This window comes from Odocoileus virginianus, chromosome 27 (genome assembly GCF_023699985.2).
Source record: "Odocoileus virginianus isolate 20LAN1187 ecotype Illinois chromosome 27, Ovbor_1.2, whole genome shotgun sequence".
NCBI lineage: Eukaryota > Metazoa > Chordata > Mammalia > Artiodactyla > Cervidae > Odocoileus > Odocoileus virginianus.
Window position 1 is genome coordinate 20,244,900 of NC_069700.1, and position 25,859 is coordinate 20,270,758.

Consider the following 25,859-nt stretch of genomic DNA (forward strand, 5'->3'; position numbering starts at 1 on the left):
GACTGCAAGGAGACCAAACTAGTCCATCTTGAAGGAAATCAGTCCTGAATATTCATTGGAAGGACTGATGGTGAAGCTGAAGCTCCAATACATTGGCCATCTAATGCGAAGAGCTGACTCATTTGAAAAGACCCTGATGCTGGGAAAAATTGAAGGCGGGAGGAGAAGAAGACGACAGAGGATGAGATGGTTGGATGGAGTTACCGACTCGATGGACATGAGTTTGAGCAAGCTCTGGGAGTTGGTGATGGACAGAGAAGCCTGGTGTTTTGCAGTCCATGGGATCGCAAAGAGTCAGACACAACTGAGCAACTGAACTGAACTGAACTGAGTCTTTGTGAAGCAGTGGTGTGGGGAGGTTGTTACCAGGCATCTCTTCCCAATTCTTTGTGGTGATATCATCTTGGTACCCACAGAATCAACCAGGATGAATGTATTTATACCCTAGAAAATGGAAAAGCACTAAAATCTGATCCTTTCTGGGGAAATCTGGTTAATTAGCATACTTATAAAATATCCCCACCTTGTAAGTATTTTAGTCTCATATGATGCCTCACTGAGATTTTTTGGAGTTAATAAATTGTGATTAAATCTAAGTTCATAATATATGTTCTTCCACCCCACCCCTCACACACCTACTTCATCATTTCCTATGACAAAGAAAACATATAAAGTAAATATATAATTATTCTTTGGTTGTAAGTTCATGTTTGCTATACAGTGTATTATTTAGTTTCTAGAAACAAAGGCAAACCTTTTCACTAGTAATGATGTATTATGGAAAATAGCTACTACAGTGGTATGATATCTGAAATCTGAGGCATGGATTCTTTTCTTTTTTTAACATATGCCAGAAATACAAGCAGTTTCAAAACTGGGAACTTGATATATATTCGGCCTTATAGTCTTTCAGTCCTCGTCCAGCCTTCAGATGGAGAAGTGGGGAAAGAACTCACAGTACAACCACAGCTTGTTTTTCTGGATAAACAGGTACTTTGTGCACAGGTAACAATCTTTACTTGGAGCCGGGTACCATATTGTATTTGGAGCATGTTTCAGACTCCATCATCATCATAATACATGTGTGCAGAACACCCACACTGTGACAGTTGATGCCCTTAGAACATCTAACTACTTTCATTATTTTCCTTCCATTTCACAGCCTGCTTTCCTTCCACTTTCTGGAAAAAGTCCAGAATATGATTATGGGTAAGAGTAGAATTCTAATACTTTTTCACTCCAAACAAATTCTTACAGTAGGTCTCGGGTGTCTTCTCAGAAATCTATCCTTCCCAAAGTGCTGGATCTATATCTGAAGAAGTCATTTCATATGCTGGTGAAGGCATTTATGCCATTACATTATAGTTCTATGTTATTTTAAGTGATTTCTCCTGTATGTGGTTAAGTACGGTATCAACAAGAGGCTTCTGTATGCTTCATTCTAATTTCAGTGTCCAAGTCCTTGGATTTTATCTTTTCTATATTTACTAATGTCATGGGTAGAAGTGAAATATGATAGTTAAATCAACTTTCCACTCTAATTTTAAAAAATGCATCCCATGACATGCTTGTAGAGGGACAAAGCCCGTGGGACTGCGGTCCACACTTTTGCTCTGGTCAGGCACTTACCCAGCTCTCCTGCTTTGTTCTCTTAATGTTTCCTTCCTTATTTATTTTTTTATTTTTTTAAAGCACCTTAACAGCCACAAGATCTGCTGGCACTTTTTAAAAATAAATTTTATTATTTTTTGACCCAACTGTGGGGCATGTGAGATCTTAGTTCCCCAACCAGGCATGGAATCCATGCCCCCTGAAGTGGAAATGTGTAACCACTGGACAGTCAGGGAAGCCCCTTTCCTATCTTATTAACCTTCAGCAAACAGTGCCAGTCTCCTTTTCTGTAAACTCAGCTTTCCTTTGTCCTCTTCACTGCCTGTCCCAAATTTTCTTGCAATAACCCCCTTCTGACGATAAAATTATTTGATATATTCTTCTTAACATGACAAAGAATATTTATTATTTTATTTATTTTATTATTTTTTCCTTTGCTTATTCTCATGAATGTGTGGTATATGAAAGATTTTGTCTGAATCCTCTTCTTTTTTGGTTAACTTCGCAAAATTCTCTCTGAGTCCTATTTTTCCTTTTTTTTTTTTTTTTTCCAGAATCGGAGAGTAGAGTCCTTGGGACCCCCGTCAGAGCCTTGGGTCATTTCGGTTTCCCTGGAAGGGACATTAGATTCTGTGCTGAGAGGTAGGTACTTGTGACATTCGGAGACCTGCTATAAATGCATCTGCCCAAAAATGTTTGCAACCACTGGGGGTTCATAACAAAGTCACTAATACTCAGTATCTTTGGTAATTTGGAAAAGAAAAAAAAAATTCCACCGCCAGTGTACAATGCCAGTGTCTTCTAAAAAGTACATAAGGTTGACAGGAAATGTTTAAGGAGCCATCTGCCCCGCAGGTGTGATGAGCATTTTTGTCATACCTGTAGCATATGTGTGTGTGTGTGTGTGTGTGTGATGTGTGTGTGTGAAAGTATTAGTCACTCAGTCATGTCTGACTCTTTTCAACCAGAGAGAATGCAGCTCTCCAGGCTCCTTTGTCCATGGAATTCCCTTCTCCAGGGGATCTTCCCAACCCAGGGGTCAAACTTGGGCCTCCTGCATTGCAGGCAGATTCTTTACCATCTGAGCCACCAGGGAAGCCTATATATATATATTTATTTTTTTTTTTTCATCTGTTGGTGAACATTTAGACTGTTTCCACATCTTGGCTAGTATAAATAGCACTGAAACAAATATGGGGATACCTCTTTGAGATCCTGCTTTTAATTATTTTGGATAAATACCCAGAAGCGTGCTTGCTGAATCATGTGGTATTTCTAGTTTTAATTTTGTCAGGCACCTTGATACTCTTTTCCAAAATGGCTATACCATTTTCTATTATCATTAAAAGTGCTTGAGAATTCTAATTTCTCCTCAACACTTGCTATCGTTTGACCTTTTTGAAAATAGCTGTCCTATTAGGTGTAAGATTATATCTCATTGTGGTTTTGATATGCATTTCCCTGATGACTAGTGATGTTGAGCATCTTTGCATATGCCTGTTGGCCATTTACAGGTCTTTGGAGAAATGTCTGTTCAAGGTCTTAGCCTATTTTTTAATTGGGTTATTAGTTTTTAAGCTACTGAGGTTTAAGAATTTCTTGTACATTTTGCAAACTAACACTAACATAAGATAAATGACTTGCAAACATTTTCTCCCATGTTATAAGTTGCCTTTTCATTCTGTTAATTGTTAACTATGCAGAAGCTTTTAAATTTGATGAAATCCCACTTGTCTAATTTTGCTTAAACTGTCCGTACTACCCAAAGAGATCCACAGATTTAATTTAATCTCTATCAAACTCTCAATAATATTTCTTACAGAAATAGAAAAAAGCAATTCTAGAATTTATATGGAACTGCAGAAGATCTTAAATAATCAAAATGATCTTGTAAAATAAGAACAAAATGAGAGGCACCACTTCCTAATTTTAAAGCATATTACAAAACTATAGTAAACAGTATGATACTGGCTTCAAAACAGGCATATAGACGAATGGAACAGACTATCGAGCTGAGAAGTAAATCCACTCACTTATGGCCAACTGATATTCAACACAGGGATGAAGGATATACAATGGAGAAAGAATTGTCTCTTCAGCAAATGGTATTGGGGGAAACTGGATATCCACGCCCAGAAGAATGCAGTTAGACACTTATTTTACACCATATAGGTTATGACATTTGTATTAATTTGAGTGTTCCGTAATGCTTTTGCAAACTTGTAAGCGACTCATTTACCAATTTAAACAGTTGCCTGTCTGCAGCATTGCTGGTTTCCAAGAATAGACTCTGATTTTACAGTTACTTCTTGCTCTACCCTGGCTTTGAGTCTAAGCTCATCCTCATGCCTCCTATAAAATATGTACCTTGCCATCCTTCATACATTACCTGTACCCAGTACCTTACACTCCATGCTTTACCCCTACCTCATACCTACTCATCCGCTATACCTTACTCAGCCTCTATAATCTACTGTGCCCCACTCCTGACTCATACTACCCCGGGTTCTTCACTACTTTTCTTTCAGTTATCCCAAGGATATCCTCACCAACTTGTTTCAAATCATACTGAATCATGAAAAATGAATAAGGCATGAAATCATTTGTTATTTTCTTCTATTAATACCAAGTTGTGCTCAAGCGAACGGACTCCCCTGGATCAGTATTGTCACCATTGTCCTTGTTTGGAGACTCAATGTGAACATATGAGGAATGGTCTGGATGTCTAATATGCATATATTTTATGTGTGTGTGAATGTCATGAAATAGGAAAAAAATTATTTATAGAAATGCCCACATCACCAAACAGTTTATTTCAGTGATTGGAATTATCTCTCAACACCATCATGAATTGTTTCTCCTTAACTTCAGAGAGAATGGAACCAAAACCATTTGGCATAGACCACCTAACTTAAGTATTTCCTGCAGAAAAATAAATTAACAACAAAATCATATCTATGTCTAGCCTAAACCTTTTGTTCTGCAGATTAACTTCATGTTCTTTGACCTCAGTCAATCCTCTTCAGTTAAAAAAAAAAAAAAGAAGATTATTAGCTGTTAACCAAACTGGGTTTATACACATGTGCTGTGTGTGTATGCCCAGTCATGTCCAACTCTTTGCAACTCCATGGATTGTAGCCAGTCAAGCTCCTCTATCCATGAAATTTTCCAGGCAGGAACACTGGAGTGGGTTACTGTTTCTTCCTCCAGGAGATCTTCCCCACCAAAGGATCAAACCTGCTTCTCTTACATCTCCTGCATTGGCAGGTGGGTTCTTTACCACTGTGTCACCTGGGAAGCCGTGTGGGTTTATATACTCAAAGATAATTATTTTAGGACCTTCAGATCCTTTGATATTTAACTATAGATCCTCATTGTAGAAAAATATGTCCTCAATATTAAAAAAAATCTCAACATTAATGATGTAATAGTTTGTTAGTGTAGACAGCTAGGGGTAAGATGGGTAGTTGTGGGAATGGGTGGGGGTGGGATTTGGACTAAAAAGGTATTTTAAAACCCTATTTCTTATAGAATCACATTCAAGTAGCATTCCCTGATAAATCATGTAATCAACTTCAGTCTTGCTTCAAACCCAACACCTCATCTTCTCCCAGGTTCCCTCAGCCAGTCCCAGCTTGATCAGGGAGCCTGTCTATGACATTTGTCTATTTTACAATTATCATTCCAGAGATATGGAGAACCCCAGAGTAATATACTGTATTTGGCAGCAACTGCCTACGCTTTTGGGCACATATGCTTCAAATCTGACAATATCATAGATATATATGGGAATCTTTGTAGAGATCTCTGAGGCAAGCTGGTATTTAACACAAAAGCAAGCCCATTTGAAGCTGAAGTACTTTCCATTAGGCAGTTTGGCGGCTGTTCTATGAAGCAGACTCACTGTGCTCGCCGGACACATTTCGATTAAATGCTGCTTTGTATTCCTCCAAAGATGGGAACAATAAGGACGTTTGTCAAAGGAAAAACTGCAGCAAACGATTTCATGTTGAACATCTGTACTCTGCAGTTCATTGTTTGCAAGAGTTTATTGACCATAATTTTGATGCATATAGGTTTTAAAGAGTATGAACGGCATTTATCTTGGGCGCCTATCATTTATTTGAGTCTTAGCTTATTTATTTCCATTTTTTCTGGGCATTTTTATTTATTTTGGGACTCTGAAGAGATGAAGGAAAGATGTTTCTGAAAAGGGAAGTTTTAGTTAGCTCTGCAAAATTGATGAAGAAAGACAATGTTTTCCCAAAAAAAGGATTGAGCAATTGAATTGAAAAATGTAACACTGTGCATATTCTATCTTTATGATACCTTTCAGCCTTAAAGATCTCAAACCAATTTTTAAACATTAGGACCACTCTCCTGTCTCATTGTCAATCATACCAATAATCATAGTGACATTTCCAAACTGAAATGGAGCAGCTGTTAATTAGCAAAGTCATTTGAGGATAGTGGAGGCAGAAGACTAATTCATGGCATTGTGAACGGGATCTGGAGCTCAGTTTCCTTCTTTCGGTTTGTAAATGGATGGCCTATTGTTAGAAAATGTAAGCTTTCCTTTTTGCATTTTAATCAGGGAAACCAAAGTGCAGACAATCCAAGTTGCTGAACAGGGTAGTCTTTACCAGTCCTGATCTGATGTGTGGCTGTGTTCCTAATCTATTGGCCTACTCTGCCACCACATAAACTACCAATCCCTTGACCAGAAGAGAGGCAGAGCCTAGAAACTGACCACCAAGAAAGATAATAGACTTTCTTTCTTGAGAGACATTTAATAATAAAATCCATGCATGCATGCTAAGTCGCTTCAGTCATGTCTGACTCTGTGTGACCCTATGAACTGTAGCCCGCCAGGCTCCTCTGTCCATGGAATTCTCCAGGCAAGAATACTGGAGTGAATTGCCATTTCTTCCTCCATGGGATCTTCCTTATCCAGGGATTGAACCCGCATCTCGTATGTATAACCTGTACTGGAAGGCCTGTTCGTTACCACTAGCACCACCTGGGAAGCCCAATAGTGGCTAAGCATACAAACTTTATGAAATCAGGCAGATTTGATCTATAAGCCTTCGCACCAAGTAATTTATTTCCTGAGCCCATTTCCTAATCTCTAGACTGTAGGTAATAGTATATTTTGTGGTGTTGTGTAGTTTGTATATAATGATGAATAGAATGCCCAATGTTTGGCAGAGTGAACTTTGATATATGTTAGCTGTTGTTACTATTATTCTGGGCTTCCCTGGTGACTCAGATGGTAAAGAATCCACCTGAAAATGTGGGAGACCTGGGTTTGATCCCTGGGTCAGGAAGATCCCCTGGAGAAGGGAATGGCTACTCACTCCTATATTATTGCCTGGAAAATTCCATGGACAGAGGAGCTTGGCAGGCTACAGTCCATGGGGTCACAAAGAGTCGGACACATCTGAGTGACTTTCCCTCACTATTATTCTGTCTTGACTTAATTGGTTTCAAGATTTGCCTAGGAGAAGCCTGATGGATTTAGTGACCCTTTTAATTAATTTTTTCTTGATTGTCCAATTGCCTCTCTACAGAGATTACTTGAAGAAATTGCTCTAGTGTAGGTGACTAACATACACTATTTGGTTTTGTGTTTGTTTGTAGGATGTACTCACGTAGAAACTCAAGATGGTTATGTGAGCTTCTCCAACTTGGCAGTTTTGATCTCTGGGTCAAATTGGCACTTTATTTTTACTGTCACTTTTCCTCCAGGTAATTTCAACACATTGTGTTTTTATTATCTGTTTCTTTCTTTCTTTTTTAAAACATAGCCCCTTCTCCTTTATAATGGGACTAGCTCTTCTCATGAATAACAGTCACTGTAGCTTAGAGAAAAAATTCCCCTGGTTACATCATTATGGTGTGAGAAGCAAGAACACATGTCGAAGTTAAGCCTGAAGAGCAAGTATTGCTTCCTGGTAAGCAGGAATCCAAATGTACATTTTCTTCTAGTTGTTAAAATTTACTTTGAATGTTCTACTTTTTTTCCTATGACATTTGATGGAATTTGGTTGAATATTAATTTAAAAATTTTAATTTATAAGGAATAAAGTCATGGAGTATTGAGTTTTATGAAACCTTATCTTTTAGTCCTGCCTGCCGCATCCACTGCCCCACCCCCACCTTGGAGATGATGGCTATACACATTCACAATCCTGGTACTTTAGAACTGTAGGTAGAAGGTGTGTGTAAACTGTTTATACGATCCAGTTCTTTCTGAGAAAACATTCAAAAGAAGTCTCCCTTTTGAAGCATTCTTGACAAATTTCACTTTGTTAGAGGGTACTACTATTCAATCACTTTGTAGTGAATAAATGCTACTTAAACTTCAAAGGCAGATGAGCTTATGAAAAATATTACTCTCCCATTTCCATGATGAATAGAGTCCAGTTTCCACCCTACAGAGGAATGGTGAGAGTCCAATATTGGGCATCCTTTTTATAAAGCATTAAACTCTGATAGAGACACAATTACCACTTTAAAATGATTTAGATATTGCATCCAATATTGTAATTTACCAGAAAAAACCTTCCTCACCTAAGGGAGCATCAAAAAAATTCTAAAAATTTTAGCATAGCAAAAAGTTGATATTTATAATCAATTATTAATTTGAGTCAGGGAAATTAGTCTGATACTTAAGACAGGCAACTGTAGATAGCAGTTAATGCATCAGCTGTGATAATGCAAGGCTTTTAAAAAATACACCAGAACAATCATGAGTGGATTTAAACCACTTAGATATTGGAAATGGCAAAGGAAATGAAATGTTTTCATGTGAGCTGTCTGAACCCCAGCAACAAATATTTAATTAAGACCAGATATGAGTTCTACTTCATGAAACTTAAATTCAAACCGCAGTATACTTTTTAAAAAGTTAAAAATATGGCTCTCATGAAAACGTATGATGAGCACTTGTCAACAAGTCACTTAACTTTTTAATGCGGGAACCGGGAGGATAGCAAGGTGTATAGTTCATGTAGCCTGGAAAGAAAAGACTGCTGAAATCAGTTTGCTAAATTGGATACAGGGCAACCAAACTCTAATCTTTTCTCAGTTGTGTGTCTACGAATATCACTTATATTCTGACTGGATGAAAATCATTTTCAACTTACCCAATGTTCTACAAATTCACAAGATTGGCCCCTAAATGTTAAACATTAAGTTAAAAAAAGGTGTGTTCCAGAGAATTTGATAAACCTTGGATGAGTTTGTTCGAAAATCCTCTTTTATGACATTGATAATATCTGTAATCTTTTTTCCCCCCTCTCAGTTCCAAGTTTTAAACCATTTTTCTTCACAAAGAGAATATCATCTGGGGTTGGGTAGTATTGTTAATTTTGTAAGACAGCTATTCTATTGATATCTGTGATGTTGTCCTAATGAAAGGACAGATCCATGGAGAATGTTCAGTGCCTTGACCGTGGGATTCCCAAAGATATATTTTGAAGGGTAACACATGTAGAGCTGAATATTTTAGTCCCAGCTTACTGGATATTTAAAAGGCCATTGCCCTACAGTTTTCTCAGTAGTTCAGTCAGTTCAGTTCAGTCGCTCAGTCGTGTCTGACTCTTTGTGACCCCATGAATCGCAGCATGCCAGGCCTCCCTGTCCGTCACCAACTCCCGGATTTTACTCAAACTCATGCCCATCCAGTCGGTGATACCATCCAGCCATCTCATCCTCTGTCATCCCCTTCTCCTCCTGCCCCCAATCCCTCCCAGCATCAGGGTCTTTTCCAGTGAGTCAACTCTTCGCTTGAGGTGGCCGAAGTACTGGAGCTTCAGCTTCAGCATCAGTCCTTCCAATGAACACCCAGGACTTATTTCCTTTAGGATGGACTGCTTGGATCTCCTTGCAGTCCAAGGGACTCTCAAGAGTCTTCTCCAACACCACAGTTCAAAAGCATCAATTTTTCGGCACACAGCTTTCTTCACAGTCCAACTCTCACATCCATACATGACCACTGGAAAAACCATAGCCTTGACCAGACAGACCTTTGTTGGCAAAACAACATCTCTGCTTTTTAATATGCTATCTAGGTTGATCATAACTTTCCTTCCAAGGAGTAAGCATCTTTTAATTTCATGGCTGCAGTCACCATCCACAGTGATTTTGGAGCCCCAAAAAATAAAGTCTGACACTGTTTCCACTGTCTCCCCATCTATTTCCCATGAGGTGATGGGACCAGATGCTTAACTAAGATTAAATACTTCATCAAGGTTATTTGAAGGCATATGCTATAAACCAAATGTAAACTATAGTGAAGACAGAAGCTTCTTGGTGACACTGTGATTTTGAGCTGGCCCTGGTGTTCACAGTTACTGGCCTACTGCTTCCTTTAGTTTCTGCCTGCAGCTTGCAAAGTCTCCCAACTGAGGAATTGTCTTGCATTTTTTCTTTATCATTTTCATTAAATTATTCTTCATCATTTTCAAGACATTCTACAAGGTGAAGTGAGGCTCTGTTTAAATGAGGAGAGAAAAGATGAAGGAGAAATAGAAAACATCAGAAGGCCTGCCCTTCTGTGACCCCATAACCTCACGTTCCTTAACAGTATAGCTCCTGAGAGTGACTTGTTTCCAGGTGTATCAATGTCCAGGGCTGGAATTATTTGGGAAAGCAGCTTATCCTGGCCTGTCCTTACATTGATAGACCAATCAGTGACACTTCTCCTTTTTAACAAGCTCCCAGAGAAGAGCTGTGACAAGCATTTATTCATGAATGTTATTGTTATCTAATTTCTGAATCAAACAGCAGATTGCAATCATTTTTATTATTTTCCTTCTTATCCCTTAGAGAGAGGAACTCATATTTTTTCCTATTTTATTATGTTTTGTCTCATTTATTTTTCTTAAAATGAAGAAAAGGGACAAAATTCAATATCTATTTAATGTCCAGAGATGGCAGATAATGGCAGATGTGATTCCTGATTTTAGATCATAGAGATTGGCCAACTGTCTTTCTAAAGTTTCCAAGATTGTCCATGTCTTTATTTTTTTTAATGGAAATAAATGTCACTTTAATCAATGTTTTGTTAATTGCTGCATGCAAAGACATACATTTCTTCAACTCTGTAGATACATCAAAGACATAATTAAGGACTTAGTTCTTTTAATATGCATGTATATAATTTATTTTCTGTTGAGGTACCATTGACATAACATTGTGTAAGTTTAAGGTGAACAGTATGTTGGTTCAATATATTTATGTATTGCCATATGATTACCCCTGTAGTGTTAGCTAACATCTATATCACATTACATAATTGTCATTCTTTTTGTTGTTGTTGTTCTGAGAACAGTTAAGACCTACTCACTTAGCGACTTTGAAATTTATTATACGGTATCATTGACTATAATCACCATGCTATTTTGGAAATATAAAAATTGAGGAACTGAGAAACTGCATAGGGTGACCAAGTGTGTATAGAATCCTCATAAGTCTTTCTAACATGTGGACTAATCCGGCTCATTTATCTATCCCAGAGGGCAAGGTGTCTGTAGGTTTGTTCTCTTGACTTCCCGCCCAGCCTTTCCACAGGCACTGTCATTACTGTTGTCTAGGCTGTGGTTTCTTTAACCATTTCCTGGGGCCCTGGGGCTCTTAGGGAGCTCTCCAGGGCTGCTGGGCGGAGATGGAATGCACTCTGCCACCTGACCCAACTGCAGTTGCTATTTCCGAGTCTAGAATATTCCTCCTCCCTAAATTCACATGTCTTACTCACCAGTTCACCCAGGGTTCTTCTCAAATGTCATCTCCTCAGAGAGCTCTTTTCTGCCTCGCTCTGTCTGCACCACCATCCCAATCTTGCTCCCCCCATCTCCAGCCATTCTCGGTCTTCTGCTGGGAATTCCTCACTCCCTGGTGTCAAGAGTATCCGAGTATTTGCTTGTCTGTCTATTGCCTGCCTGCTCTATTCTGCCTTAGAACCTAAATTCCAAAAGGGACAAGAATTCTGCCTAGTTCAGCATTACAGCCCCAGTGTAAACAAAAGCAAAAACTGGCATGTCATAGCATAGGCACAAATAAATATTTGTTTATGAATAGGTGGGTATACTGAGATTCTATCTAAGATTGCATTTAAATAATGTTCTGCTGTTGAAAATATTTAAAAACTGATAGTCTCCACCCTTAGACCCAGGTTACTGCTCTAGACTTACAAACCTTAGGCCTGATTTCAGCCTCTGTGTCATTATCTGTGTTCTAAACACTTCCATGGCCTACTCTTCTATATCCCAGGTAGCTCAAGCCACTTCTTCACTCAGAATTTTTCCATTTATGACACCTCATTGACTTCAGAATGTTGTCACAGTCTTTTGGCTTTTGATGTGTAATGCCCACCCAAATTTGCCTCACATTTTTCCTGCATTAATTCCTGGTATTTCCTGGCAGTAGTTTTTTTCAATATAGGTCACTTTTTCTCTTTTCTGCCTTTATTTGTTCAACTTTCACATCCCCATCTAGATACTCCCTCCTATGGAATGCTTTCCCCAAGCATACCAATGGAAAACAAACTTCCAAAGCAATTGACTTGCATCATTCTGGTGGCATGGGTCACATTCTGATTTGTATTATATTTGTATGTGTTTCCTATTTCATTTATTAGCTTGTAAATATCTTAAGAATGAGAACAGTAACTTGTCTACTTGGTGAAGTAAACAATCAGTGAGCAGTTATTGTAAAATGGATAAAAGAATAAAGAATTTTGTTTTTACTTCTGTGAATCCCTAGTAAAATCCATCCCTCTGTCTCTGGGCTAGAATTAGCTTATTCAGTTGTCCATAAAAAGGAACTAATTGATAACAAACAAGCCAAATATGGCTCAAGTATAAGACATACACACAAGAGAAACATTTCTAGATAATTTTGTTATAGTAGCTTTGGGACCAAGTCAGCCAGGAGTCAAGAGATTGGGGATCTAACTGTGACTTCCAATCCAATGTCAGGTTCAGCTCAAGGAAAGCACAGCAAAGAAAACACAGTGTTTCCTTGAGTCGATGAAATAAAAGCTCTGTTTTTGCCTGAATTATTCAGATGAAAGCAGAGATTTGGGGGTTTGTTTTTTTTGAATGAGCTACTCAAAAACACTAGTTATATCTAATATATGTTCACAAGCAAGTGTTTTTCTTTAACTTTTGTCTTGAGATATAATTGACATAGGATAAGCTATACATATTTAAAGTGTACTATTAAATAAGCTTTGATGAATCTATACTTCCATGAAACCATCCTCACAATTAAGATAATGAACCTATCTATCATTCCCAAAATTATAGGCAAAGTTTTAAACGTTCTATTTTTGAAATAACATACAGTAAAAATGATCTTTTTGGTAAGTTATTTTATAAATTCAAATATATATATATATATATATATATATATATATATATATAGAGAGAGAGAGAGAGAGAGAGAGAGAGAGATTCATATAATCACTACCACTATCAGGATATAGAACATTTCCCAAAGGTCTCCTTTATGTTGTTCCTCTGTCCTCACATCCTCCCACTAATCCCTGCAACTTCCACAATCTGGTTTCCATCCCTATAATTGTCTTTTCTAAAATAACATATAAATGGAATCATATCATATATACAGGGCTTCCTTTGTGGGTCAGATAGTAAAGAATCTGCTGCAATGTGGGAGACCCAGGTTCGATCCCTGGTCGGCAAGATCCCCTGGAGAAGTTTCCAGAAAACTGGAATCCCACTGGAATTCCAGAAAACTGGATCCCCAGTTTCCAGAAAACTGGAAACCCATTCCAGTTTTCTTGCTTGGTGGGCTCCCTGTCCATGTGGTTGCAAAGAATCGGACACAACTGAGCAACTAACACTTAACACACATCATATGTACCCTTTAGAAATGGACTTCACCCACTCAGCATAATGCTTTGGATGTTTATCTCAGTTAGAGTTTCCTTCCTTCCTCCCTGTTCTAATTAGTGGAGAATAAGAGTGAATCTTCAGTTTTGCATTGGTGGAGGAAGTAGGTCTGAAAATAGGAGAGCATTGGAAGAATTCTCCCATTGTAATGAACAGAACTGGAAATAATCATATGATATTGTTGGAATCTTGAAGTTCTTCAGAAATAGGAGTCTTGCATTTATTATTGATTCATATATTTAATCATCTAATTCAATAAATATTTATTGAACCAACTATGTGCCAGGTACTGTTTTAACCATATCTCTTCCACAATATTTTATTATATTAGCATCTTATTAGTATGTTATTATTATAATTTTGTATTATTTGTTTTTTGAACAGGGGTCAATTTTACAGCTCGCTCCAGGCCGTTTGCTGTCTTACCTGTGACTCCATCCGAGAGATCCACCATCATCATGGCTGCTTCCTTGTGCTCAGGGGTCTCGTGGCTGGCTCTGTGCTGCCTCGTATGCTGTTGGTTTAAGAAAAGCAAAACCAGAAGTATGCAGGTTGTTTTTGAATAAAAATACCTGAAAAAATATACCATTATGTATAATATACTATTCTTTTTCTTCCCACAAAGAAACATATTTTATGAGCCTCTGTTACATATCAAACAGCAAATTGCTGTTTGATGCAGCCAAGTTGCTCAATTGATAGAGACAAGGATTGCCTAATCCCAAATAACAACAATAACAATAATATAACAATAATAATAGCAACAGCTCTTATTTTTTGAATACTCACTATGGACTGGGTTCTAAGAACTTTAGAGACTTGAATTCATTCAGTCTTCAGAACAGTTCTATCAAATAAGTACCGAGTACTCTGTCTGTGTTTCAGACATGGCAGATGAAGCACAAAAAAGCTAAGTGACTTTCCCAAGGTCTCACCACCAGAATCAAACCGGGTAGTTAGGTTTCTGCTAGACCCCACTCTCTGAAACACTGTGTGGGGCAGCCCAGGTGACCTTCCAAAAAGGCAAATTCTATAATCAAGGGGAAATATCCTCTTCTTTTTCAGAAGAAGGAAGAGAGTGCTTGGGTTTTTTGTTTATTTGCCTCTTTTTCCCTAGGAGCATAGAAACTGTTCTTGGGCATTTTCCCAGAATCTGATCTTATTTTTTTCTTTTTTGGGGCAGTGAGATGGGGTTGGAGACATGGATAAAACCCCTGTGGTATTAGAAGATACTAGGAAAACAAAGTGATAAGGAAGAGTGGGTATAAAAAGACAGAATAAGGAGAGGCAAAGAGAGAAAGTGAAAAATTAAGACAGGAAAGAGCAGGAAGTAGGGTGCCACCACCAGACAGGTCACTGTGCTTGGATTTCTGAGAGCAGCTGGAGAAGGAAATTCCACTAGATGCTCTTTATTTTGAGCCAAGCTTCATATTTTTAACTTAAAAATTGTGCTGTAAAATGTGTATAGTGAAAAGAATGGTATTTTTCACAAACTTCTTTAATGTCTGATTTAAGAAAAGTCAGCTGGATTCTCTTAGCAGCTTCTGCATTTGGTCTGTTGCAATGTATTGTTTTGACTGAAGTATCTGAAAAAAATTCTAGCCTCAAATAGATACCTCATAGGAAAAGGAAGAATATTTTAATAACTTTTAAATATACAGTAGATGTTCTTATTTGTTGCTGCACCTAAACTAGACCAAAGATACTTTTTGTATTCTGTTACATGAAAATGCACAAGTCTACCTTGTACTTTGAATTTTGCCCACAGGTGATTTTGCAAAATTATGTTTTGGCCACTTGGTAAATGTTGTTTCACCGAGTTATATAGATATACCAAATGCTGATATTAATATATTTCATTCTAAAATTTTTTAAAAACTACATGTTAATATCAATAGAATTAGAAACTCTGTGAAGCTCATGGTAGTTTATAACAACGTTTGCTAAACTTCTAAAATTTCTGATGTGAACTTGATTTATATCACTGATGACAAATACTATCAATTGTTTCTTTGAAGTTACAGGCTCACTTCATTTACTGATAAAAGAAATCTCCCAAATACCCAATTTTGAATAACATAATTTGTCTCTCAGTTTTTCTTTCAAGTACTTTCAATATGAAATGGTGTTTCATGAAAAAAAAAATCCATCAATCAGTTTTGCTCAAAGCAATCACAAAAGTGCTTTTTCTTAAGACAATCATCATGTCTCTTGGCATGGCATTATCTGACATTATATTATAATTTATTTGCTTATCATCTGCCATCCATACTAGAATAAAAGCTCTATAAGGGCAGGGACCTGATCTTTCATACAATTGACTATCACTCCAGTCAAGAGCGGACTGAAGATATAAAGTCTTCGATCAAATACACACAGCTATATGAGTTCTGTGGGTTGCACTAATGCCAGTTTCCTAGTTTTAATGTCATACTACAGTTAATGAAAGTTGTTGATGTGAAGAGAAGGCTAAGTGGAGGTGCATGGGTCATCCCTGTATGTTTCTTTGACACTTTCTGTGAACCTATAATTAATTCTCAATAAAATCTGAAAAAAATGCAGTAAGTCCCCGCATATGGACAAGTTCCCTTCCGAGAGCACTTTCATAAGTTAAATTTGTAAGTCCGACCAAGTTAGCATAGATACCCAACTAACACAATTGGCTATGTAGTATTGCACTTTACTGTAATAGGTATCTAATAATTTTCACACAAAATGCATAGAAAACAAACACAAAAAATAAAGCATTTAAAATCTTATAGTACCTTGAAAAATACAGTACATACAGAGGCTAGCATTGAGTAAGCCGGCAAGAAGAGTTGCTGACTGAAGGAGAGAGAGGAGGTGGGAGATGGTAGAGCTGAAGGATCTGCAGCAATAGGAGTTAGAGGGTAAGCTGCAGTTTCACGCATCCCTGATGTTGATGGCACAGCTTCTGGTTCCTTGCTGGGTTCAACTCTACCTTCTTGGAAAAACGATCCAGTGATGTCTGTATAGTAGCTCTTTTTTTCTCATCATGGATGACACTATCACATTGCATTCTGAGCAGCTTGTGCAACCTCCGTGTGCTGTTGTATGTTCAGGTCCTGTGTCTCAAATGCCTCAGACAAAGAAAATCCCCTGGCCATTTCCTGCATCATGAATCTCTTCAGTTCTTCAGTTACTTCTTCCTCTTGTCTCCTTTTGCCCTTTCTCTGGGCCTCCAACTCTATCAGGTCTTCATTAGTAAGCTCCTTGTGTTGCATAGCAAAAAGTTAATAAAGTCGTCCATTTAAAGATCTGGCTTGAAATAAAGATACTGTACTACTGAACTCCATACAGTACTCTACAGGGAAGTACACAAGAGCACAGCCACTTGTAGAGGATGCAATAATGCGACCATGTACACCAGACACAGAGCTAACTTATGTGACTGGACATTCAAACACAGGCTCGAATCTTTGAAAGTTTGCAACTTGAAGGTTCATATGTAGGGCACTTACTGTACTAGGAACATTCTATAGCCACTCTGGTCAACAGAAAGATAACATAAACCATGTTCATGGTTATATGACAAGGCAGATAGTGTCATTTTCTAGTAGCCATTTAACCTAAAATTAGCTGGAGCTGAAGCTCCAATACTTTGGCCGCCTGATGTGAAGAGCCGACTCATTGGAAAAGACCCTGATGCTGGGAAAGATTTAAGGCAGGAGAAGGGGGTGACAGATGGTTGGATGGCATCACGGACTCAATGGACATGAGTATGAGCAAACTCTGGGAGATGGTGAAGGACAGGGAAGCCTGGCGTGCTGCAGTCCATGGGTTCTCAAAGAGTCGGACATGACTTAGTGATGCTACTGAACGACAAACCTAAAATATCAAAATAATATTTAAACATGTAATGAATATAAAAGTATTAGGTATCTTGCATTTTTGAAAAATCAAGTGTGTATTTTATGTTTACAGACACATTTCACATATTCAGCCACCACATGTAGTGGCCACCATTTTGGACAGTAGTTTTATACTTCCGTGGTAGTGGTCAGTATATGGGATTTTATTTTATTATTCCTTAAGCTCTGGGATGTTGTGTGCATTTTGTTGCACATTTATCACAATGATTTGGGGGAAGTGGACAAGAGAAATATCCTAACACTTAGGTTCATTTGCAATAAATATGTCATTTTATTCTTTAAAAAAAAAACACTTCTTTTTTTCATTAATTTAGAAATAAAAAATGAAGAGATTTCTGAAACTCAGAATAGTGATCAAAGGAATCACAGCCATGTCTCACCCAGACACCAAGGGTCACAAGCAGAGACTGGAAAAGAAGTCACCATGATGGCAGAAGGTAAGCTTAAATAATAGGATGATTCCCACATAGAGAAACAGACCCATGGTGTATGAACTGTAGCCTCCTTCTGGCTCTTAGTTTCTGAATCAATTTAGTTTATAGACCTTTCTTTAGCCTTTGTTATTTCTTCTCAAGGAAATTATACCCCAGCAAAAGAACATACAAGTCCAGCTGATTCACTCAGCTATTAACCAATGATTCGAGTTGACATTCATATATGTTTTTTCTTACTAGAAGATTATTGGTTTAACATTTGAATTCATTACATAAAGAAAAGGAAAATCAGAGTATAGGCATATAATCTTTCCCTCAGCTATTGCAAAGCTGCCAGTTTGGCAACATAATTGAATCTGGAACAAAGAGCCTGGAGTTGCCCAACACCAACTATGCAAATTAGATTGAATATAGAACCCTCAAGAAATGTCAGCTTTGTTAAGCCCTGCTTTGCTGCTTAGTCGTACTTTTTGTGAAAGGTATTATTTGCCTACATTGTGCATGATGCCAGATGATTTTTGTTTGTTATATTGTTAAATGGCCATTAGAATTGCTGCCAAGCAGAGAAAAGATAAGCATTTGTTTCAGACCAATGTTCTGTGTTTTTGAGGACACAGAAATTAGAAAGACAATGGGCAGAACACAAGATGGATTTGCCAAGTATGAATATGGTGTATGAAAAATATTCAGTAACTTCCATAGATCTGAATTTTGAAACATATGCTCTAAAGGGAAAAATATTGCTTGTTTTCTAAGTAATAACTAATTATCATGATATTTTCTCCTTGAAAAGGAATCCAAATCTTACTGGTTCTGAGTGGATGTTTAACCAAACCATAGCAGTCTGACGTCATTCTGCTTCTAATGAGTTTCATGAACTCTGGTGACTGTGCGTGTATCTGTGTATCGGGTTGTTTGCTCCTTTGCATTTTTTTTCCTACAGAGGAAATGAGGGTTTTTTTTTTAATTTCCTATCAAATTAGCCATCTATTTTCCATCCAGCTCCTGGACCTGCATCAGAAAGTAGTAGGAAATATGAGTGGGTGGGAGTGTGAAAGATGGAGTTTGAGAGAAGTGGGCAGGAACTCTTTCTAGATTCCATCTAAGACTACTTTGATTTTGGTTTCCAGAAGCTTGTCCATATCATGGCATGCAAATTCAGGACAGGTGTTTGAAAATGGTCCTCGGAACCCAGCTCTGTGAAGAAGGGCATATTCAACTGCATTCTCCAGCAAACAGCAGGAGTGATGCTAATCTTTCCCCTAATCTAATATGACCATCTACATGAATCTCAGTTTCCCAGCTTAAATTAACTACATTACGCAGTCCACAATGCCTGGATGTTTTATTAAGGGACATTTTTTATGTGGTGGCTTATTAATAAATTATCAGGAATGAAACAAGGGATAGGGCTCCTGTGGATGAGTTTAGATTAAAGAGATGGGAGAATGAAAGAGGCCATTTTATTAGGACATCCAAGTTCAAAATAGAAAGATGTGTGTTCCAAACGCTCCCCTGGGGATCAAAGTGGATTTGTTTTCTTATCTTCTAAGCTTTGTCCACATCTTAAGAGCATTGTTTCCAAAGAAAGTAATGAGACATCTCCTGCTTTTCTTTGGAAACTATCACCAGCTATAAATACCTAATTACTGCTAGCTTTAAATAAATTTGGTTTTATTCTGTTATTACCATGATACTCTAGTTTCCTTTTCCTTCTGTGTTTTTAAACTGGTGGCATTTGCTGATCAAGTGATTGGCCTGTCTCTCTCATAAGCATTTTGCAAACACCAAGCATCACCATCAAATATTTAGCTGATAGAATCGAGCATTTCTGCTGTCCAGTAGATACAGACTATAAATTTATCATGTTACGGCTTTTACCAAAAATTGTATGTATGCAGCAGGGAAGGGAGTAAAGCATGTATCTCTCCCTTGAGTTTTACTTTTACCAGGGCATTTGACATAAGGAGCATCTAAACCAGTTTTTAAAATTCACATATGCTTTTATCACTCTGCTATTCACAAGATTTAGTGAATTACCAACCTCAGTTGGAGAGGCAGGAGAAGTTAACAATTAAGAGCATAAAACTTGGGCATCGGCAAGACTGGGTTTAATCTGATTCCCTTGTTGACTTTACTTCATGCCCTCAAGAGGGTCAACTGTCCTCTGTGCACTTGACTTCCTCATCACGAGAATTGTCCTAATAATATCACCCACACTCAGATGTTGTTATGCTGATTGAGTGAGTATCACTATAAGCATGGGGAGATTTCTGGCACATTGTGTATGCTGCGTGTGTGTTATTTATTATTGTTCTTACTTGTTTTTAGGACTCAAAGCTCTTCAAGACTTGACTCTACCTTGTCTTTCTCTCGATTCCACCCTCTTGCCCCCTCTTCACACTCACCTCCACCAGCTCACTCTTCCTGGGACTGGTCTAACACCTTCAAACACACTCACCTGCGCCGTTTCTTCCAATAGGATTGCTTGTCATCACCCGTTAGAAATGAATGAGCTTAAATTTCATCTTCCAATACAGATGAAACAAGTATGTATTTATTTTCTGATTTTTTTTTATACCTTTTAAGGTCCTCTCTCTGCAAAGTTATAAAGAAATGATACTTGGTCACTATTCTTTATGGCTTTCTAATATGATTGGGACATGAGAATAATATTTTGGGGAAAATGAACAATTCCAGGTGATAAACAAAAAAGTATAAAGCAATCACCATCATGCTAAGGAGAGAAAGACTTTCATTATCCTAAGTTACATGTTTAGTCTCTCCAGTTCATAAATCATATCACACTGCTTCAAATCCCGTTTGCTAAAGGCTTAATTGTAGAGTTTGCACACACTTGGGGTCCACAAAAGAACTGAGAAGGAGTCCTGCTACGCTCTGTGGAAACTCAGCTTTGTACCATTCTTTGGCGATTGTTCCCTTGTTGCCCTAGTTTGGTGAATAGCCCCCAGACCTCGCAGGCTAGATACCTCAGAGTCACCTTTAACCCTTGGCCTTCCATTACGACCTTGCCTTGTGGCTTGCTAGTTTTATCGATTCCATCTCTGCAGTGTCTTGGTTTACATCCCCGTTCCCCCTACCTACTCCATTTCCCAGCTGCATCTTCAGGTCAGTCTCAGTTAACAAACTCCCTACAGAGGTCCATCCTCTATTCCCTCTCTTTTCCTGCTTGGACACTGTTCTCTGTACATAACTTAAGAATCTCGGTTCCAAGACACACTTCTCTCACATAACCATAAATCTTAAGTTTTCATTCCTTCCTTTCAATCCCAGGTTGAATATTTTTTCTCTTTTTAAAATTCAGCTATCTAGAAGGAATAGTCCCCTTTTCTCAACTTTTGTGACACTTCCCTTTTATTCACTAAACACCTTTTATATGTAATATAATTATGCGTGTTCATCTTGTCCCGATGCCTCCGTATTAGGTCTGTATCTTTTCTAACGCCAGAGGGCATTATAACATGAGACCATTGATGACCGTTGTTGAGTGAATGAATTGAACTGAACTGTTGAGGGAATGGTGAAGGCAGAGATAGAATGGATCCTTCTCATTCCCCCTCCCCTTTTCACAGACCCCTGGATTCCAGCAATTCCTACAATAGCTGACAGAAAAAAAAGGCCACTCATTTCCTCTAAAGGAGATGGAGAAATTTTATTCTGGTTCATAAGATTAACAACAGGATAATGGCTGCACATCTTTTGGGGTCTTGAATTCAGTTCAGTTCAGTTGCTCAGTCATGTCCAACTCTTTGCAACCCCATGGACTGCAGCACGCCAGACTTCCCTGTCCATCACTAACTCCTAGAGGTTACTCAAACCCATGTCCATCAAGTCAGTGATGCCATCCAACCAACTGAACCTCTGTGTCCCCTTCTCCTCCCACCTTCAACCTTTCCCAGCATCAGGGCCTTTTCAAAAGAGTCAGTTCTTTGCATTAGGTGGCAAAAGTATTTAATCTTCAGCATCAGTTCCTCCCAATGAATATTCAGGACTGATTTCCTTAAGGATTGACTGGTTTGATCTCCTTGCAGTCCAAGGGACTCTCAAGAGTCCACCACAGCTTAAAAGCATCAGTTCTTTGGCACTCAGTTTCCTTTATAGTCCAGCTCTCACATCCATACGTGACTACTGGAAAAACCATAGCCATAACTAGATGGACCTTTGATGGCAAAGTAATGTATCTCTGCCTTTTTAATAAGCTGTTTAGATTGGTCATAGCTTTTCTTCCAAGGAGCAAGCATCTTTTAATTTCATGGCTGCAGTCACCATCTGTAGTGATTTTGTAGCCCCCCAAAATAAAGTCTTTCACTGTTTCCATTGTTTCCCCATCTATTTGCCATGAAGTGATGGGAACAGATGCCATGATCTTAGTTTTCTGAATGTTGAGTTTTAAGCCAACATTTTCACTCTCCTCTTTCACTTTAATCAAGAAGCTCTTTAGTTCTTCTCTTTCTGCCATAAGGATGGTGTCGTCTGCATATCTCAAGTTATTGATATTTCTCCTGGCAATCTTGACTCCAGTCTGTGCTTCATGCAGCCTGGCATTTCACATGATATACCCTGCATATAAGTTAAATAAGCAGGGTGACAATATACAGCCTTGACGTACTCCTTTTCCTATTTGGAACCAGTCTATTGTTCCATGTCCAGTTCTAACTGTTGCTTCCTGACCTGCACACAGATTTCTCAAGAGGCAAGTCAGGTGGTCTGGTATTCCCATCTCTTGAAGAATTTTCCACTGTTTTTTGTGATCCACACAGTCAAAGGCTTTGCCATAGTCAATAAAGCAAAAGTAGATGTTTTTCTGGAATTCTCTTGCTTTTTCTATGATCCAACGATGTTGGCAATTTGATCTCTGGTTCCTCTGCATTTTCTAAAACCAGCTTGAACATCTGGAAGTTCACGGTTCACGTATTGCTGAAGCCGGGCTTGGAGAATTTTGAGCATTACTTTGCTAGCATGTGAGAGTGAGTGCAATTATGCAGTAGTTTGAGCATTCTTTGGCATTTCCTTTCTTTGAGATTGGAATGAAAACTGACCTTTTCCAGTCCTGTGGCCACTGCTGAGTTTTCCAAATTTGCTGACATATTGAGTGCAGCACTTTCACAGCATCATCTTTTAGGATTTGAAATGGCTCAACTGGAATTCCATCACCTCCACTAGCTTTGTTCGTAATGATGCTTCCTAAGGACTGCTTGACCTCACATTCCAGGATGTCTGGCTCTAGGTGAGTGATCACATCATCATGATTATCTGGGTCATGAAGATCTTTTTTGTATAGTTCTTCTGTGTTTTCTTGCCACCTCTTCTTAATATCTTCTGCTTCTGTCAAGTCCATACCATTTCTGTCTTTTATTGAGCCCATCTTTGCATGAAATGTTCCCTTGGTAACTCTAGTATCTTGAAGAGATCTCTAGTCTTTCCCATTCTATTGTTTTCCTTTACTTCTTTGCATTGATCACTGAGGAAGGCTTTCTTATCTCTCCTTGCCTTTCTTTGGAACTCTGCCTTCAAATGGGTATATCTTTCCTTTTCTCCTTTGCCTGCAGCTTCTCTTCTTTCTTCAGCTATTTGTAAGGCCTTGTCAGACAACCATTTTGCCTTTTTGCATTTTTTTCTGGGTCTCAGAAGTAGGCAAAATGTGATGCCTTCCTTCTAGGTGATGCTGTCTGCCGGCCACCTGAGTTCCCTCTCCCTGTGTTCCTGATGACTCCCTCCGTCTTTGTGGCAGGGTTACTGCTGCAGACCTCAGTGCTGCCTTCTCCACATAGTACCCTGATCTGTGGCCGCTAGTCACTGTGTGCTTGTGTATGTGAAATCCGTGTCCCCAGTGTTAGTGGAAAACGGACAGGTGAAAAGGAGCTCCATACCATACCAGTGCAACTGTAAACGTTAACTTCACGGATTTCTTCTCTCTACCGCGTTTGAATCCTACTGACTGTATATGGTGTGTTTTGTGAATGTAAAATAAAAAGACTATCAATTTACCTTTTGTAAGTACAAATCTATAGAAATGGCAGGGAGAGGAGAGGAGGCGGCTGACCTCAAGACATCTGGAAGCAGAGAAGAGCAAAATAGTTCGGGACCAGAAATTGCCCTCAATTCCCAAGAAAGTCAAATTGTATTTGGAAGTTATTAATAAATAGCATGTCCATGCCATATAATAAAAAGATATGAACATCTCCTAATTGAAAAATCATAAATAAAATCTATCACTTATTCTTTAAAGAAAACTTAAAAAAAAAATTACCAGGAATAAAAGCCTGCCTGGTAGATAAGATGGGGAGTTCCAATGCTATTTGCAACCAAGATCCACTATCATCATTAACAATGGAATATTAGAAACATTTCTACTTAAGTGATGATAAAGCACAGAACTCATTCTTACCAAAATTTTATAACATATATATTTGGAATGGGAAGAAACAGTCAAATTTAAAACAAAATTTAGAGGACAATTTTGGAGAAAATGCTTGTTGATTTGCAGAAGATTGTTGAATGATAACTTAAAGATTTAACCATTAACTACTGTATTTATTAATAACTTGAGTAGTCAAATATAATGTCAGTCTAAGCAACAATCATATTGTATAATCCAGGGGTATACAGTTAAGAAAGATAAATACACAATAGTGGCCAAGGAACATGCTGTCTTGGGGAAAAACAAGAGGTATGTGGGGCTTACATAAAAAATAAGCTGTATTTTATTGAAGAGTTTAAGGACAAATACGTAGGGAATTACTTCGCATTTCTAATTAGATTAATTAATATTGTAAAGACCGTATTTATTTCTAAATTAACTTTGGTTTAGGAATCCCTTGGTGGCTCAGTGTTTAACACCATTTCAATTATTTTGTACAGAGTAGAACAGTATAAAATGATTCTAAAATTCTTCAGAAACTGTAGATCAATGACAGAAAACTAATTTTTTACAGGAAATGGGATTTTTGGCAATGGGAAAAGGTAGCTCAACCAGAGACACAATACTTATGTCACTATTCTTCAGACAGTGTGACACTGATACAAGAATATATGAGCATTAGGAAAAATAATTTCAACTAGGTATTAGGTATAGAAATAAAAGTTATGATGAAGATAATAAAAATAAAGGGAAACAGAAGCATCCATCTATTAATGGGGGTACAAATTTGACTTCTTAGAACATTTAGTAATCTAGATTCATACTTCAAAAAATTACCAAAGTAAACTTCGAGTAGATTAATGAGTTGAATTAGGTTTATTAAAACATAACCATTGCTAGAGTATTGCAGAAATAATAAAGTGGAGATCACTTATGGTATAATGTGGAATGAAAGGCAGTTTTTCTTTACCTTTTAAAAATTTCCATACTTCCTGATTCATCATGCATTTCCTATTAAAAATAGATAATAATTTTTCATTTAAAAGAACAAATAATGTAGAAAAAACATAGGTGATAGTATTTATAGTGCATGCATGCTCAGTCATTAAGTTGTGTCTGATTCCTTGCGACCCAATGGACTATAGCCCACCAGGCTCCTCCGTATATGGAATTTCCCAGATAAGAATATTGGAGTGGGTTGCCATTTCCTTCTCCAGGGGGATCTTCCCGACCCAGGAATTGAACCCTCGTCTCCTGCTTTGGTAGGTGAATTTTTTACCGCTGAGCCACCAGGGAAGCCCAGTACTTATATTTGTCATTAATAGCAATTCTTTCCTATTAATAATTTAATGTTATTTATTAATTATTGTGTATATCTTCTTCAATGTGTGGGCAGGACTGTTCCCCTTATTGACAAATGAGAAACCAAAGTGGAGTCTATTCTTGGTTGATTGATTCTTTTTTTATTTTTGGTTGATTGGAATCTATTCTGTTGGTTGATCCACTGTCCATCTTTCTGCTTTAGATCCTATTTAGGCTTCAAGATAGAGGAGCTTATATTGGGTCTTTCACACTGAATCCGAGTCATCCTACACTAAATGCAGCACATGAAGACTAGGCT

General features: G+C 38.0%; 1 protein-coding gene across 2 annotated transcripts in view; it reads left to right on the plus strand.

Moving 5' to 3' along the window:
- The window catches only part of PKHD1 (PKHD1 ciliary IPT domain containing fibrocystin/polyductin), a 427,795-nt gene that overhangs the window by 394,229 nt on the left and 7,707 nt on the right, over positions 1 to 25,859 (plus strand). For both annotated transcript variants that reach the window (XM_070456320.1, XM_070456321.1), the window contains 5 exons: positions 855 to 990; positions 2,166 to 2,253; positions 7,252 to 7,359; positions 13,914 to 14,072; positions 17,737 to 17,859. In XM_070456320.1, the coding sequence (XP_070312421.1) occupies positions 855 to 990; positions 2,166 to 2,253; positions 7,252 to 7,359; positions 13,914 to 14,072; positions 17,737 to 17,859 (614 nt within the window). The remainder of the gene's footprint in view (positions 1 to 854; positions 991 to 2,165; positions 2,254 to 7,251; positions 7,360 to 13,913; positions 14,073 to 17,736; positions 17,860 to 25,859) is intronic.